The 14,884-nt window shown below is 57.6% G+C and overlaps 8 protein-coding genes across 8 annotated transcripts; 4 read left to right on the forward strand and 4 right to left on the reverse strand.

The window, feature by feature from the left end:
- Positions 1–34: 34 nt before the first annotated feature.
- CCMA1212_009345 (uncharacterized protein) lies at positions 35–1,848 on the forward strand (the record flags this gene model as incomplete). Its single annotated transcript, XM_073706432.1, has 3 exons — positions 35–253; positions 314–370; positions 451–1,848. The coding sequence occupies 3 exons, from the start codon at positions 35–37 to the stop codon at positions 1,846–1,848; spliced, it is 1,674 nt and encodes a 557-aa protein (XP_073554995.1).
- A 51-nt stretch (positions 1,849–1,899) lies between these two features.
- CCMA1212_009346 (uncharacterized protein) lies at positions 1,900–2,574 on the forward strand (the record flags this gene model as incomplete). Its single annotated transcript, XM_073706433.1, has 1 exon — positions 1,900–2,574. One exon carries the CDS (start codon positions 1,900–1,902, stop codon positions 2,572–2,574), a length of 675 nt encoding a protein of 224 aa, XP_073554996.1.
- Positions 2,575–2,709: 135 nt separating this feature from the next.
- Positions 2,710–3,513, forward strand: CCMA1212_009347 (uncharacterized protein; the record flags this gene model as incomplete). Its single annotated transcript, XM_073706434.1, has 1 exon — positions 2,710–3,513. The coding sequence occupies one exon, from the start codon at positions 2,710–2,712 to the stop codon at positions 3,511–3,513; it is 804 nt and encodes a 267-aa protein (XP_073554997.1).
- A 340-nt stretch (positions 3,514–3,853) lies between these two features.
- On the reverse strand, positions 3,854–4,957 carry CCMA1212_009348 (uncharacterized protein; the record flags this gene model as incomplete). The annotated part of the gene is made up of 1 exon (XM_073706435.1): positions 3,854–4,957. One exon carries the CDS (start codon positions 4,955–4,957, stop codon positions 3,854–3,856), a length of 1,104 nt encoding a protein of 367 aa, XP_073554988.1.
- Positions 4,958–5,041: 84 nt separating this feature from the next.
- On the reverse strand, positions 5,042–5,584 carry CCMA1212_009349 (uncharacterized protein; the record flags this gene model as incomplete). Its single annotated transcript, XM_073706436.1, has 3 exons — positions 5,042–5,112; positions 5,234–5,336; positions 5,432–5,584. The coding sequence occupies 3 exons, from the start codon at positions 5,582–5,584 to the stop codon at positions 5,042–5,044; spliced, it is 327 nt and encodes a 108-aa protein (XP_073554989.1).
- Positions 5,585–8,782: 3,198 nt separating this feature from the next.
- Positions 8,783–9,160, reverse strand: CCMA1212_009350 (uncharacterized protein; the record flags this gene model as incomplete). The annotated part of the gene is made up of 2 exons (XM_073706437.1): positions 8,783–9,048; positions 9,154–9,160. The coding sequence occupies 2 exons, from the start codon at positions 9,158–9,160 to the stop codon at positions 8,783–8,785; spliced, it is 273 nt and encodes a 90-aa protein (XP_073555098.1).
- Positions 9,161–11,304: 2,144 nt separating this feature from the next.
- CCMA1212_009351 (Transcription factor atf21) lies at positions 11,305–12,586 on the forward strand (the record flags this gene model as incomplete). Its single annotated transcript, XM_073706438.1, has 2 exons — positions 11,305–12,385; positions 12,447–12,586. 2 exons carry the CDS (start codon positions 11,305–11,307, stop codon positions 12,584–12,586), a joined length of 1,221 nt encoding a protein of 406 aa, XP_073555097.1.
- Positions 12,587–13,407: 821 nt separating this feature from the next.
- On the reverse strand, positions 13,408–14,824 carry CCMA1212_009352 (uncharacterized protein; the record flags this gene model as incomplete). The annotated part of the gene is made up of 2 exons (XM_073706439.1): positions 13,408–14,222; positions 14,287–14,824. The coding sequence occupies 2 exons, from the start codon at positions 14,822–14,824 to the stop codon at positions 13,408–13,410; spliced, it is 1,353 nt and encodes a 450-aa protein (XP_073555096.1).
- Positions 14,825–14,884: the final 60 nt, after the last annotated feature.

Raw genomic sequence — 14,884 nt, forward strand, 5'->3', positions numbered from 1 at the left:
CACACCCCCTTGGTAAACGCCATTCGTCTCGACGATGGAGGAGTCGGTGTCCCAAGCCCGAAGCGTGGCCAGCAGCGTCTCCCTCGCGTGTCCTCCCAGCGCCACGGTCCAGACGCTGCTTGGCAGCAATGCACACCCGCCCAGCAGCCGCACGTGGACGCCGAGCAGCGGCGGGTTTAAGTTCCCTCGCGATGTTGACGACGTCGAGGAGCGGGAGCTGTTCGTCAACTACTACAACAGGCTGGCGGCAAAGGTATGGTGGTGATGCTCGTTGGAGGCTTGAGCAAAGCATGGCCAGCTGACGACGGGACAGTACGGAATGAGGCCGCTTGTAGTTGACGACTCGGACAAGTCCAAGGCAAACGGACGGGTGAGTGATGCGTCTCGTGATATGGCACCGGATCTGATTGTTCTGGTGATCCTCTCGAATCTCGCTGATGCCGTCACTAGAATGGAGCAAGTCCCGAGAGACGCGGCTGGTTCTTCCGCATCTTCCGACCTTCGTCCGGCCAGTCGACCCCGGGCAAGGTCACTCCCCCGAGCCGAGCAGCTCACAAGCGGAGTGTGTCTGATCTGGGGGCCTTTATGCGCTACAAGCCCGAGGCGCCCAAGGCTCTCGACCTCGCAGACATGGTGCGGCTGAGCGGGAAGAGCCTGCTGCATCTCCCCACTGAATACGCCCCCTGTGCCTTGAACCTGCCAACGTGTCTGCGGGCGACCGCTCACTACGTCGCCCAGAACGCCGCTACTCGGGGCCTCTTCCGTATCCCGGGTGCAGTCAAGGTCGTTAACGCCCTCCATGACTACTACTGCGGTGCCCGCGAGGATGCCTCTGACGTCTCTGGGACCGTTCACCTCGCTACCCTTCCGACGCACATCCAGTATCAGGTGCAGGACGTCGCCTCCACCTTCAAGCGCTTCCTCTCCTGCTTGCCAGGGGGGATTCTGGGATCGCTGTCCCTGTTTGATGCCTTTCTTGCCATTCATTCGCAGCTCAAGGGCCAGCCGGAGTACCCAAGGACCAAGCAGACGAGGCTTCGTGCACGACTCATCGCGCTGGCCATTGGCTCGGTTCAGTCACAGTTCCGCCGCGAACTCATCATTGCCGTCTTTGGCCTGCTGAGCATGATTGGCAGAATCGGTGAGGTGTCGCCACGCGAAGACGACGAGGGCAGGCCTCTCCCAACCCACGACCTCATGGGATACAACGCCCTTGGCATTGTCTTTGGCCCGTTGCTGGTGGGAGATCTGATCGATGGTTATACCGTCAAAGAGACCACCCCGGATTCTGGCCCGCTTCTCGTCCCGACATCGCCCAAGAAGCAGCGCTGTCGTGATCGACAGAAATCAAAGGATGCCAAAGAGCCCAAGGATTCCAAGGACCCCAACGCTGCCAAAGCTGCTCCCCACGATGTTAACAAGGCCATGGTTGCAGTCGAGATTGCCGAGATGCTGATTGCCAATTGGCGAGATATCGTCCGCCAGATGTTCGCTGTGGGCGCGCACCTTGACCAAGACACTGCGTCGACGCAGGCCCCTCTTGCATCCGTGGCTGTATCGCTGACGGCCAGCCTTGCCCCCGACTCAGATGCGATTGCAGTCGATGAAGGCAGCCCTGGGCCAGAAGCTTCTTCGATGTCGCTCAGGCGAGGCAAGACACGGTTGTCCAGGCAGGGAAGCGGTCGACAGCCATCTGCCAGCCAGTTGAGTCCCACCCTAGAGGAAGGCCATCAGGGAGAGCCTGATCGCGGACGTCGTTTGTTCCGCACCACTCCCGCCTCTCTCGAGACTCAGCAACTACGAGCAGCGAAGGGCAATCCCACGCCGGTCTCCAAGCCACTGCTCTAGGGGGCCAGTGGTGGGGTCCCTGGGGCTCGACGAAGCAGCAGCGTACCTGCGATGCGCTCCTGCAGCTGCCTCGAAAGCAGCCGTCTGCCTGCTGAGGATGCTGCCGCTGGCATGAAGGCCATCCCGCCACGGCTCTCCTCCCGCCCCGGGAGCCGCGGCGATGCCTCGCCTACCAGAACACCAGCCCCTGAGAATAATGCAGCGGGGGAGGATACCAAACAAACACCTACTTCAGGGAGGTCAGGCATGAAGGCGACCCAGGCTCACCGTACCATCAGATCACCCTTATCGGACAGGGTGCAGGAGAAGAGAAGGGCGTTTGAGATTACTTCATCGTCGGAAGCTGTCAATCCCCCGGGGCCCGAGAAGAGTGACACTGAAGCTCGGCTGCCAGATTTGATCTCGATTGAATCAGACAATAGCCAGGAGGCCGACAATAGCAAGCAGTCTCTGGACGGCAAGACTCCGACAAAAAGGAGATCTGTCAAGGCCCTGGCTGCCATGTTTGAAGGGCATGACTCTCCAGGGGTGGCTCGAAAGCTTTGGGCGAATGATGTCAACCTCGCCGAAGGGGGAGATGACGATAAGCCAGCGCCATCGCGAAGCCATGGCGACTCGCAGAAGCACGTCCACCGTTACGAGGCTGCCGAGGACGCGGAGCTGCAGGACATGGCAGTTGGCAAACGCAGACCATCTGCCATCCCATGGTCTCCGGCCGGTAAATAGGATGACGCACAAGGGCCGCGTGGGAGCAGAGACGGCCTTTTCCACGTGGATACGCATGAAAAGGGCACACAGACGGAAATCGACGAAGCAGAGCCAGGCTCGGACCTTTCCGCCACAGGCCAAGACAGTCTCGTGATGACGGAAGAGACATCGGTCCTGATCAAACCCATTTTGGAGATTGAGCGAACAGTGCAGGAGCTGGAACGACTGGTGGACGCCAAGTCGACAGAGGTCGCGCAGCTCAAGCTGAGGGCCATGCTGTTGGAAGAGTCGGACACAGACGCGGCCGCTCTGCGCCAGCAGCTGGACGTCGCCGTCAGGGAGGCCCAGCGGTGGAGGGAAAAGGCCGAAGCCGCCGAGAGCAAGGCGCGAATCTTTCAAGAGTTCACGAGGCGCATCAGAAGCATCCACAGCTCACTTGCCGTGGGCGAAGGATCGCGTATCAGTGGCGATGTCGGTGAGGTGGTTTCGACTGAGGAGGACAAGGATGCGCAAGGGTCGTATCGCGTCCACAGAGTGCGTTTCCCCATGGGCCCGGGAGACGGAGCTGAGTCTTTTAGCATCACGAGCAACGAAGCTGGTCCTGCTGCTGGTGGAAGCACGGAGACTGAAGGCGAGGTTGCTGTCGAGGAGGTGGATGATGGCAGAGAGTTGACATCCACATCGACGGCAACGCCATTGTCAAGCGAGCAGGGAGCCCCCTATCCCGTTCCGCCCGGCCTACCTGCTTTGCCTGGCTTGGACGGAGTGGTGAGTCCCGCGGCAGGGGAAGGACGAGGCACGATGGACCTGAGCTCTGCTACCATGGCCATGTGGGTTGCTACGCAGGAGCTGCTGATGATGGAGGACGAGGAGACGTCGAGCCACACGCCGGGTATTTCTACGGTTTCCACCGATGGTAGCTTTTCCGAGTCTTTTGCGATGGAGGATCAATGGTAATAGGATAGGATCGTTTGGTGGATTGAGTAGGCTTTTGGTCAGTAATGGGTTTTCATGGGAAAAAAAAAAGCCATCATGTTGTAGCAGGTAAAACAAGAAACATGAAAAGGAACAAGGTGTTTCTTCTGGTAGCAGTAGTTTTAGGATAGGCAATGAAAATCATGATATTCGTTTCAAGGGGGACTAGACTATCTTATGTGTGTTTTGTTCACTATCGCCTTTGTACAACCTTGACCGATGGCTTGAACTTGTCAAGGTCTCTGAGCCAGTCGTGCACGCTCCTAATCTCTCTCCGCGGGCTCCCGCTTCGCCGCGCCGCCGTCGCCGTCGTCCCCTGATGCTACCAGGGCGCGTCAGCCCGACGAGCAATCCTCCATCTGCCCGCCTGGTCCAGGTTCATGTTGACTTGCATCCTGCCTATGCCCTCCACGACGGCGCTGAGCGCCTGCGCCTCGGTATCTTCGGCGGGGGTGCTACGTGGGTATCGCCTGTTGCCATTTTCGTTTTCGGTGCTTCTTCCGCTTGCGCTTCCACTTCCACTGCGAGCAAGGCCATGGCCAGGGCTGCGGCTATGGATATAGGTGTGGCTCATGACTTGAGGTCGTGGGATGGGACTCATTGGCGATGAAGTCTCGGAATCTTGTCTTGAAGCGATGCCTTGACGGAGGGTAGGCTGAGAGTCTGCGAGGGAGATGGGAGATGTAGGACGGTGATGCAGGTGACGTTGTTGTTGTTGTTGTTCGTGTTGGGAGGGTGGTGGGGAGGGGAGGGGGGTTGCTGGTTGTGTGGAGGGGGATATGTTTGTGAATGGAGGGGGGGATCGTTCATATGAAGATGAGTGATGGGGCATGAAGGGACGAGGTTGGGCTGAGGGCATCGTGGGAAAGGGGTCTTGTATGGGTGAGGAGGAGGATGGTGGTGGGGAGAGGATTCTGTTCTTGTGGTTGGAAGAAGAATCGGTAGGTTGCTGAGACGGAGGAGGGGAGGACAAGTCGTGCGCGAGGCGGAACGTGGCTTGTTCTTCGGCAGAAGGCGAGTTTGAGCGGGAGTAGTACGATCCCGGCATGTTGACGAAGCCGCGGGGCATGGGGGCTGTGGACGGGATCGAGGATGATGCGGACTGGGAGGATAGCTGCTCGAGGAGCGGGTGCTGCGGGGGAAGGTCGTAGGGGATGCGGTCGAGCCAGTGCTGTTGGCGGAGGTGGTGCCAGTCTTGGGTTGTTTGGCTCGGACTGGGACTCGGACTGGTTGGTGGGATGTTGTGATGCTGAGGAGGGCGATTGGTGGATTGGCGGCGGTGATATTGCTGGTTTTGTTGAAACGAAGATGCTAGCAATGGCAAAGACTCTGAAGAGGACGCAGAAGGCGAAGGCGACGATGGTGACGGAGACGATTCAAAAATGGGGGGCGATGTTCGAACGGGTTCAGCTGCGGGCCAGACCATGGCAATGTGCGGTTGGTGCTGAGGCTCGTTGCCGTACTTGATGTTGCTGCTGCTGTTGCGCGCGCCATGGGCCGGCGGAACCCGTCAGTTGTCGGAGACGAAGATTTCCTTGTGGCGGTGAGTAAGTTCTGCGACGGCGGAGCAGAGGGTCATGTCTGTGTTGGGTTTAGCATATATATATATCTCCTAGGAGTTTCATCTTGTCGAAGGGAGAAGCCATCATCCTTTGAAGGAGAGGAAGAAGGGTTCGAGGAGGGATAAGATGGGTAGACGTACCGACGCCAGGACCGACATCGCGGGTACTCAACGCCTTGATGGACAAGTCAGGATTGACCTTGCCGATAATCTGCGCCGCATTCCCATTCACAAGGTGAGCCTCCTGTATTCAACCCCCCAAAAACAAGTCAGTAACAAACTCCAAGGATACCTTGTCACGAGGGGACTCTGAGAGAGAGAGAAAGGGGGGAAACACACCCGGTTCAACAAGATGGTGACAATCCCATCGGCGTCAATCGTCGCCTGATCCCCGCGCAGCTGCGTCACCGTGCCGACAATCGTGACGACGCGCCCGACGAAGCTGTCGAGGTACGACGCCGTGATGCGGGGGGCGGACATTTGCTCAGACATGATGCTGTTCTTTGGCTTCTTCTATTTGCTTTTCTTCTTCCTCTTCTTCTTTGTATGTGCTGTATTCCAACGCGAGTGTGTCGTCTTGACTGTATCGACCGAGATCAAGAATGCAAAAGATACGATGATTATCGTGATTTGAAAGAGAAAATGAATCGGTGCTGATGGCCCCTCAGTGCGCGTTACACGAGGTTTGTGTGAGTCGCGGTCGGCGTGGGGCGGCATCGCGAGATCAGGTGACACGACATGCTCCGTCACGTGCTGCGGCTTTCTTCTGCTGATTCATCTTCCGCACTGTCTCAGACTCTCTCTGTCTGTCTGTCTTCTCTGTGCGGATCTGTACATTGTGGCACGGTCCATCACTTTAGAATCAAAGCAGTGATCGTCCACCATCAATCTCACCCTTCAAGGCCCCCAATTCAAGTCTACTGCTCCAAAGCTTTGCTGTAAGCTCTTCAGCAGGTCAATCAAAGCGAACCGACACATATACAGTACACGCCAACGGCCATCGCGGCCAATGGCATCCGCCGGCCTCCCTCGCCTGGCTTATCCCACGGCCAAGGATCCGTCACCGACGGCGCGGTTCTCCAACATGGTGCTGCAGATCATGGCCCGGGCAGGGATGAGACAGGCCGGGCATGGCTGTTGACAGGCGCTGATGCGAGAAGACGATGCTGATATCCGGGCCATCCAGGGCCTCGTCCTCTTTCACTTACATGATGCCAATCAATCAACTTCTTCCATTCAACAAGAGATGTAGATGATTGCATGGCACGCACCCACGTAGAAACATCACCCTCGACACCTGTCTGCAAACCACTGGCTGTCCGAACCATCCAAGGTAGCCAATCTGCCACGCCCCCCAAGCTGCTGTCAAGGCCATGCAAGCTCATGCTTACCCGGGCATCTTGCCCGAAGCTTCATGTTCGCACTCCATCTCGTTGCCCGACGGCACTAAACTCCCGCAGACCTGCGTCTCGTCGCGGCCACATGATTGGTGCCCTCCTTTGATAACGTTTAGGTAGCACTTGCGCCGACTGTGCGCCAGGCACTGAGCCGGCGGGACGGCATTGGATTTCTCTTACATGCAATACCTGTTTTTTCCTTAAACTCTTTGTTGTCTCGCCATCTGCTTTGCCGTCCTCCGGAACAGCTGGCGAGAAGCTTCCCGGCGAGAGCCACAACAGGCTTGTTCTCGCAAAAGAACCGGAATGCTGTCCAGCGCAACACCGGGAATGTGGCATGCAAGAGACGGGATGGGACGGTGTAGAACGAGGTGCAACAACAGGGACGGAGCGAAGTCGGCGTGGCTGTTGCTGCGGCTTGTGTCTCTGCTATGGAGAGCAGAGAAGCCTTGGCTTACGTGGAAGCATGCCTATAGAATGCTATTTGTCCTGCGTTCCTTTCGTCGGCTTCATGGTCGGGTGTACTATTAAGTTCAATCTGTTCTGGTCTTCTCATAGAAATGGCGAGTTTGGCGAATTGCCAAGGCGTCTCTGGCTATAAATGACTGATGCTCTGCAGATGGCTGAGTGTCTAGAACGTTGGATTGAAGCTGTTCGCCATTGGATTCTGCACGTGAAAGTACAACCGACATGGTCCAAAGCTGGTGGAGGGGTTAGAGACGCCTGCATGCCTTGCCAGCTCGCTTCTATCGATCGAGCTGTCATCGCGACCTGTTACCGTGCAAGCTAGAGCTGCAATAGTCCGGAATTAGCTGATGGGAAAGTCGAATTTATCCATGGGAGGGAAGGGAGCCAAAAGTGGTATGATGGACTGACCGTCCGTCGCGTTACTGCTGCGTGCGAATCACCAGCTCCCGCCGGCCTGGTCAGCTAACCAGACGTCGTTACGCCCTCGCCATGATCTGCACCTCGGGTCTGCTCGACTGGTTCCATGGTCCTGGGGACGAACGGCCAAAACCTCGTTCTCCGGGGGGAATTCGCCTCCCCCGTGGTGGTTGGCGAGGCTGGCTTGGCTTGGGCTGGCCTACCGAGAGACCGAGAGGGCGCCCATACCCTTCGCAGCTGCGTGGCCGAGACACGACGATGCTAGCTGGCGGCGTGCTGCAACGCTGCGGGTGTGCACTAAGACAACGGCACTGGGGCTACTGGTCCATCGGCCGGAGGAGCTTGTGGCATGTCTCGGTTTTCGCTTTCAGCTCAGCTCCAGCTCCAGGAACGCCCGCCAAGTTTAACTTTGCCGGAGCTGTCTAGCGGCCCAGAGAGGCGAAGACGAGACGAGACGAGAGGGAAGAAGAGCAGCTAGGCCGAAGAACACTGGCCAAGTTGCTGAACCAAAGCCTCTTCCTTAGGCCTTCTCTATCCAGCCAAGAGGACGGCGCCAGATGGCAGACATGCTAATCGACTGGTCATGGTTAGAGTTTGCCTGCTGCCACAGCACTGAGCAGCTCCCCCCAGGCATCCGCCCGGATGGCCAGGGGAGCCATGCCTTGTGCGGCGAGCCGGACCAAGCCTTTGTGGTACGTGGACACGGCCAGCAGCGGCCAATGAGGACCGACGGGATGCATCAAACCAAGGCACAGGCATGGAGCGTGCGTGTCAAAGCGTTGTTGCGCGGATGCAGCAGCGCTGCTGCAGAAGCCGTGGGATGCAAGCACAAAGCAGCCTAGGGTGCGACGCTGGCGACGCCTCTGATTTGATGCCAGATTGTTGCCCGACGGACGGGCGGGGAACTGAATCTCATGCGGATGAGCGACGAGGGAGTTCCATTTGTTCGCTCTGGCTGGGGTTATATCCGCCTGGCACGGAGCTCTTTGTCGTGTCGAAGCTGCAGCTCTTGGACCCAGACAGTCTGTCTTTTGTCTCTCGTCTTGTCTCTAGCCGGGCTCTTTGGCTTCGGGTTTCGTGTCCATGCTTTGCTAGCACTCAGTAGCTCTGCGTGTCCATACGAGCAGCCAGTTGGGCCGCAATCTAACGGGAAGTGGGATGGGCGTCTGCGGGACGGCGACTGGAATTCGATCTGTGGGAATTGGTGCAGCTGCTGAAGGAGTCGAGAGACGGTCCGAGAAGGACGAGCAGCTTGAGTTCGAGATCCGGGTCGGTTGGGTGGCGGAAATGCTGTGTGGCTTGAGGCTTGAGGGAGAGGCACAGCACAGCCCCTTTGGTCCAAGGTCCAGCAGAGGTTGGGTTGTCGCGCACTGCAAACGGCACCTGCAGCCCCGTTGGCAGCGGGCTGTTAGTGGACTGCGTGCCCCGTAGGGGGGGTTTCTTGGGGGCTGCGGAGGGAGCCCGTCTGCGCTGTAGGCTCACCGGTGAGACTCCACTGGAGCTGGAGCTGTCGGAACGGTTCGTCGGTGGCAGGTACAGACGCAGTAGACGTCGCGTACTGAAGAGGTCGCCTTTTGCGTGCGTGGCCAGGGCCGCCTCGTGCCAGCGTGCACCTTGACTTGACCAGATCGATTCGAGCTTTGCGCCACCAATAGCAAACAACCTCCAAGTTGACTATACCAGCGCAGCTACCTATCGGTTCGCTGTCGGCAGATACCCTTAGAATACTCTAGATGCTCCTGCGGCGACCTGCGAGGTACCCCTGCTGCAGGTACTCACCGGACATCGAGGACCTGGCCGTGGATCGCAGGCCGGCATCGCGATCGCCCTAAAGGGGAACCCGCTGGCCGACGTGCCCACACCCTCATGGTTCATGTTCCCAAGGTTCCGTACAAGGCCGCGGCAGAGCATTTCCGGCATGTGTTCTCTTTGTTTGTCTGGTAGTATTCCATACCTACACGATGTAGGAGGACACAAACCACGGGAGCACACAACAAACATGCAGTCAAACCTGGAATCGGGATGAGTGTTGCGCAAAGAACAAAGAGGGAACCTGCTGGGGGCACAAAGGGGGGCCGAGGCAACAGGAACATGAAACGGGAAGCTTCATCATGCGTATTAGCTTGGCTTCCAATTGAGTGTTTGTCACAGAAGCTGACTGTGGCTCTTGTTACCCGACGCTCTGGCTTGTGGATACAGATGCCTTATACATGGTGGATCAAGTATAGTAGGTAAGGTATGTACTGATCATCAACAAGCAAAGAAGGGCATGTGATGTTGATAGCTTCAGCTCAAAGCCACCAGCAACGATACACGCAACGAGGCCCCAACGCGAGGCATGACTATTCTTCTCCTAGGCCTCGATCCCAACAACTGGAAGCCCGGGAATGCCAAACACAGGGAAGCAACAGTGCCAAAACCTGCTCGCTCTTTGTGGCGTCCGGCTCCCTCAGTCACGCAAGCGTTTGCCCGCACCTCCGTTCCGTGCCAAAGGCTAATTGCTCGACGACAGAGCCGTAAGATTTACTCCGGCTAACTTGGCCATATGGCACCTCGCGGAATATCTAGTTGCTATAGGCAGGAAACATGCTTTGGAGGCGCACCGGCACAATCGGTTGCGGGCATCTGCCTTTGCCCTTTTAGGGCCTTCTACTTGGATACTAACTATCTGGTGGCAGCAGCATCATGAGAATCGATGGACGTCCCTTGCCTTGCCGAAGGGGCTCCAGCCTCCACTGTTCCCTTGCTTATATAGCGTCCTTCTCGCTGCCGACCTGGATTGGTCCGCTGCTTTTGCCCGTCTGCATTGTGCGTTATGCTGCATCGCCGGATGTGCGTTTTTTTTTTTTTTTTTTTTTTTTTTTTTTTTTTTTTTTTTTTTTTTTTTTTTTTTTTTTTTTTTTTTTTTTTTTTTTTTTTTTTTTTTTTTTTTTTTTTTTTTTTNTTTTTTTTTTTTTTTTTTTCTATTTCTGTTTCTGTTTCTATTTCTATTTCTATTTCTTCTTCTTCCCTTCTTCTTCTTTTTGTTCTTCTTCTCTGTCTCCTTTCTCTCCCATCTCCTCTCTAGTCCAATGCTTTCTCCCGCTTTCGAGCCGCTCTACTACAGCCTCGACAGCTGGTGCTATACCCTGTCCCGAACCTGAGAGCTTGATTGGGTCGTGCAATCCTCAGCTCTGTTTTCCTCGCCCGGCATCACCTCATTATTGCTTGCTACAGCTGCTGTGCATAGGTAGCTAGTAGCAATCAGTCCTATATCGTCCAGTACCTCGACCTACCACCACCTGCATGTGCAGGTGCATGTAGGCAGTAGGTACCGCGCCTTGTCAGGTATTCAATCGACTTCCACGATCGAGTAGTAGGTGCCCAAGCTTCTGGTGAGCTGCGGGCGCCGTGAATCAAGCAGTCGGCTCCCGCCTCTTATCACCAACCGCCTGCCCCTCGCTTCTCTGCCGTCCTTGCACCTCTTCCACCTCCTACCCCTCCTGCTCCTCCTCCCTCCCTGTCGGCTTCCAACAAGAACGAACGGATCATCAAATCGGCTGTCTTCCTCCTCCTCTTTACCAATCCGATCAGCGCTTTTTTTTTTTTCCAGCTCAGGTCCAACAGCTCCTGGATTGATCACCTCCTTCACCCTTCGCCCGGATCGACGCTCTTCTTCCTCTCCTTCTCCTCGCTTCTTCTCCTCTCTCTGTTCCTTGTGCCTGGCAAGTCGGGCGATCGACCCTGTCTGCCCAGCTCCACCCGCTTCACCCGAGAAGCCACCAGCTTCAGCGCTTCCCCTCCCCAGACCCGGATCAGCCCCCCCCTGATCCCTCCCCTGGTCCTTGATCCTCGGGTGCCGTGCAACGGCCCCGCAGCGGCTTGGAGAGCTCCCATTTCCACGATCCCCTCATTGGGCTGTCCGACGGCAAGACTCACTTAGACGACCTGATGCCTTTCCCCGTCGTCCAGTCGCCGGTGTTCTTCCCGCTCGCCATCGACAAGAAGGAAGCGGCCATGGGCGACGATCTGTTTGGCGAATACGGCCTGGGCATCCACGATAACATCACGGGCTTCCCCTTTGACTTCTCCGTCGATGCGGGCCTCGACCCAATTGCCGTCGATCCCGGTCTGACGCTGTCGCCGTACGGAACCACCCCGCCAGACTCGCACTTCACAACGCCCCAATCCGTGCCGCTGCTGTCGCCGGGGAGCTCCATTGAGTATTTCGGCGACCACAGGAGCAGCATCGGCAGCATCGACAGCACCGTTGCCCCTCATGAGGTGAGCACCAGGGCCGCCATCGCGAGCAGCAGCCACAACACCAAGAGACCGAGCAGCCAGCCCACCAAGACCAAGCCGGATGCAGCATCAACAACAGCCACAAGCACTACCAAGACCACAGACACTCCAGCAGCCGCAAACGCAGACAGCGCCAAACCAAGCACAGACGCATCCACCACAAACTCCAGCACCATGATGACAAGGACGAGAAAGGCCGCAGCCCAGAATGCCGATGCAGCGCCCGCCGAGGCCCAGCCCCGGCCCAAGAGGCAGAAGACGGCGGCTTCCACTCAGTCCACCAAGATCAAGCAGGAGCCCCAGCAACAGCAGCAGACGCTGCCGCTGCCCAAGCGGAAGCTGGCACGCCGAGGACCCGCGGCAAAGAGGGAGGACACGGCGCAGCGCACTAAGAATCTGGAGCGCAACCGCATCGCCGCGTCCAAGTGCCGCCAGAAGAAGAAGGAATGGGTCATGGAGCTGGAGGAGACCAAGTCGGGCATGGAGATCCGTCACACCAACCTGCGCCTCGAGTACCTGACGCTGCTCGACGAGGTGACTCGCATCAAGAACCAGCTCATGGCGCATGCGGCGTGCAACGACCCCAACATCAATTTCTGGATTGAAAAGGAAGCTCTCCGTTATGTTGAGCGGTGCATGGACCCCCCCGCTGCTGCTGCCGCCTCTGGCTCTGCCGCCGCGTCTGCTTCCGCCTCTGCTCCTGAGCGGCGCCCCTCCACGGCGCTCCCTGGTGAGTTTCTCGCTGGCAACTTATTGTAAAGTACAGGCGTGTATACTAACCAGGCTCATAGAACCTGCAGCTGCCGAGTCGTGCACCCTGCCCTCGCCGTCAGAATCACAGACCTCCAATCTGGAGTCGCCCGTGTCCAAGCATGAGGGCATCAACCTTGACTACATGCCCGAGGAGCTGTTATCGGGCGACGCTGTCTAGTAGCGAGCTTCCAACGAGACACCTTACGTGGTAGTCAAAGGCCGTGACAGGAGATTCGAGGCCCAAGAGAATCTCTACAAAGAGGAGAGTAATGGGACATGGAGTATCTTGCGCGCCACAGTGCACGCATTGTCAACTTATGCTGGGCAACTCCAAACTACAGCATCTTCTCGGACATTTTGACGAGAGACATGGACATGGCGATGGTCACGTCATAACAATGGGACTTGGAGCAAGGCACGGTCAAGGAGCTTTCATGATGAGCTCTGGGCTGGCCGGCCTTTGACATACATGACTCGCTATCGGACCTCAAGTCAGTCTTTGCTCAACGGAGTTGCGGGGTCGAAAATGAAAATCCATACGGGTGGATAATATCATTATTCCTTGTTGACGCTGCACAAAGACAATCGGAGCAATTGCAGGCTCTGTAAGGAGGAACACATACCTCAGCTACCTTAATCCTGAACATACCCCCCCTTAGGTAGTTTTGTAAGTCCATGTATTGTATCGTACATACTTTGAACAACACAGAAATGCTCAACTGTCTGTTGAACTTTGGGCTTCTCTTTCATCACAACGGCTACAAATTGATGGATCTCACTTTAAGTGTCAAAAAACGTGATGTCGTTTGTTGCGAGCCCCTCTGTCCATTGTCGTTGCTCGCATACCTCACCGCACCCAGTAAGTCTACCCGGCAGTTTTACATCGCGAATAACAAGTGGAACACACCCATTTGGTTTTCTTTTGTACACATGACAAGAATATATCGTACATTATCATGACAATCCACCTCGTCCCCTTCCACCCCTCTCGTCCGTCCTTTACCTCCTCTTGGTCCACCCGCGAGCATTCGACAAGCCCTTGATGCGCTTGGTGTACTTCCACAGGTGCCTGTACGCAGGGCCCTGCCTCTTGGCCTCCCAGCCCTTTGGCTTGACGGGCGGCTTGAGGCTGTGGACGCGCGCTGGGCGGAACTCGACGTCTGCGCCGGGGATGCCGTGGCGGGCCATGACGGCGGCGGTGTTTTCGTCCCAGACGGAGCGGAACATGTTGAAGCCCACGGGGACGAGGTCGAACTTGTCGCGGAAGGACTTGAGGGAGAAGCCGTCGCGGGCGGCGTAGAGCTGCTTGAGGGCGGCGACGTCGAGCTTCACGCCGGGCTTCTGCTGCAGGAGGTAGATGCCGAGGCGGTGGTAGGGGGCGCCCTTTTGGGACGCGGGCGGGAGCCAGGGGACGGCGAGCTGGTCGTCGGCCTTGATGCGGCTGAGCGGGAGGGAGGTGTCTGTCGGGGCGAGCGGGACGTTTGCGGCGAGGAAGTGGCACCGCTTGGAGAAGGCGTCCTTTTCGGCGTCGGGGACGTCGGCGTCGAGGACGACGAGGGAGACGAGGCGCTCGCCGGCGTCGAAGACTTGGACGCGCAGCCGGGGAGGGTTCTCGCTGACGAGGGAGTTGACGATTTGCCCGGGGGCGATCTTTTGCTGGCGGAAGAAGAGCTGGACGTCGGCGACGGGGTCGAGCTTGGGGAGGACGTCGGGGACGATGCTGAATTGCTTGATGCGCTGGGTGATGAGGCGGTAGTCGTAGGAGCGCCACTTGCGCTCTGCGTAGTGCCGGTAGATGGGCTTGTTCATGTCTCCTGAATTTGTTTATCCGTCAGCATAACTGCAATTGAGTGAGGAAAAGTCAAGACGAAGCCGTACCCAGACCGTCCTCGAAACGCTTCTTGACCAGCGGATCGTTGATATCCGCCAAAATCTTGAGCTCCTCCACCGACCGCCGCAGGCTCGCCAGCTTCGTCTCCTTCATCTTCTCCCCGCCCTTGACCTGCGCGGCATCCTTGGCTTCGAGCGCCGCAATCTTGCCCAGCTGCTCCCGGATCTTGGCCACCTTCTCCTGCCGGTCAGCCGCGAGGATGGCCCGCGCCTCCTGGAAGGCCTGGTAGGGCAGCTGCTCGAAGGGGATGGCCGCCGTGGTCCGCAGGGCGACGCGCCGCCTGCGCGAGCCGACGGGCATCTTGCCCGCCTTGATCAGGGGCGCTTCGAACTCGGGGAGGACGCTGTTGGGGTCGAGGTCGAGGGGGCTCGGCAGCGGCTGTGCTGAGGAGGAGGAAGAAGTCGAAGCCGTCTGCTGTTGCTGGACTTCGGCGGCGCGGGCGGCGCCCGAGGTGAAGGGGCGGATGGAGCATTGCTGGCGCAATTGCCGGGCCAATGGCCTGGCAACAGCCTGACACCGCGACATTGTTGCTGCTTTTTGCAATGCGCGCGGGTTCTTTTGTGAAGGAGAGAGAATGGTTGTTCT

This window comes from Trichoderma ghanense, assembly GCF_004382785.1.
Source record: "Trichoderma ghanense strain CCMA-1212 chromosome Unknown scaffold_16, whole genome shotgun sequence".
NCBI lineage: Eukaryota > Fungi > Ascomycota > Sordariomycetes > Hypocreales > Hypocreaceae > Trichoderma > Trichoderma ghanense.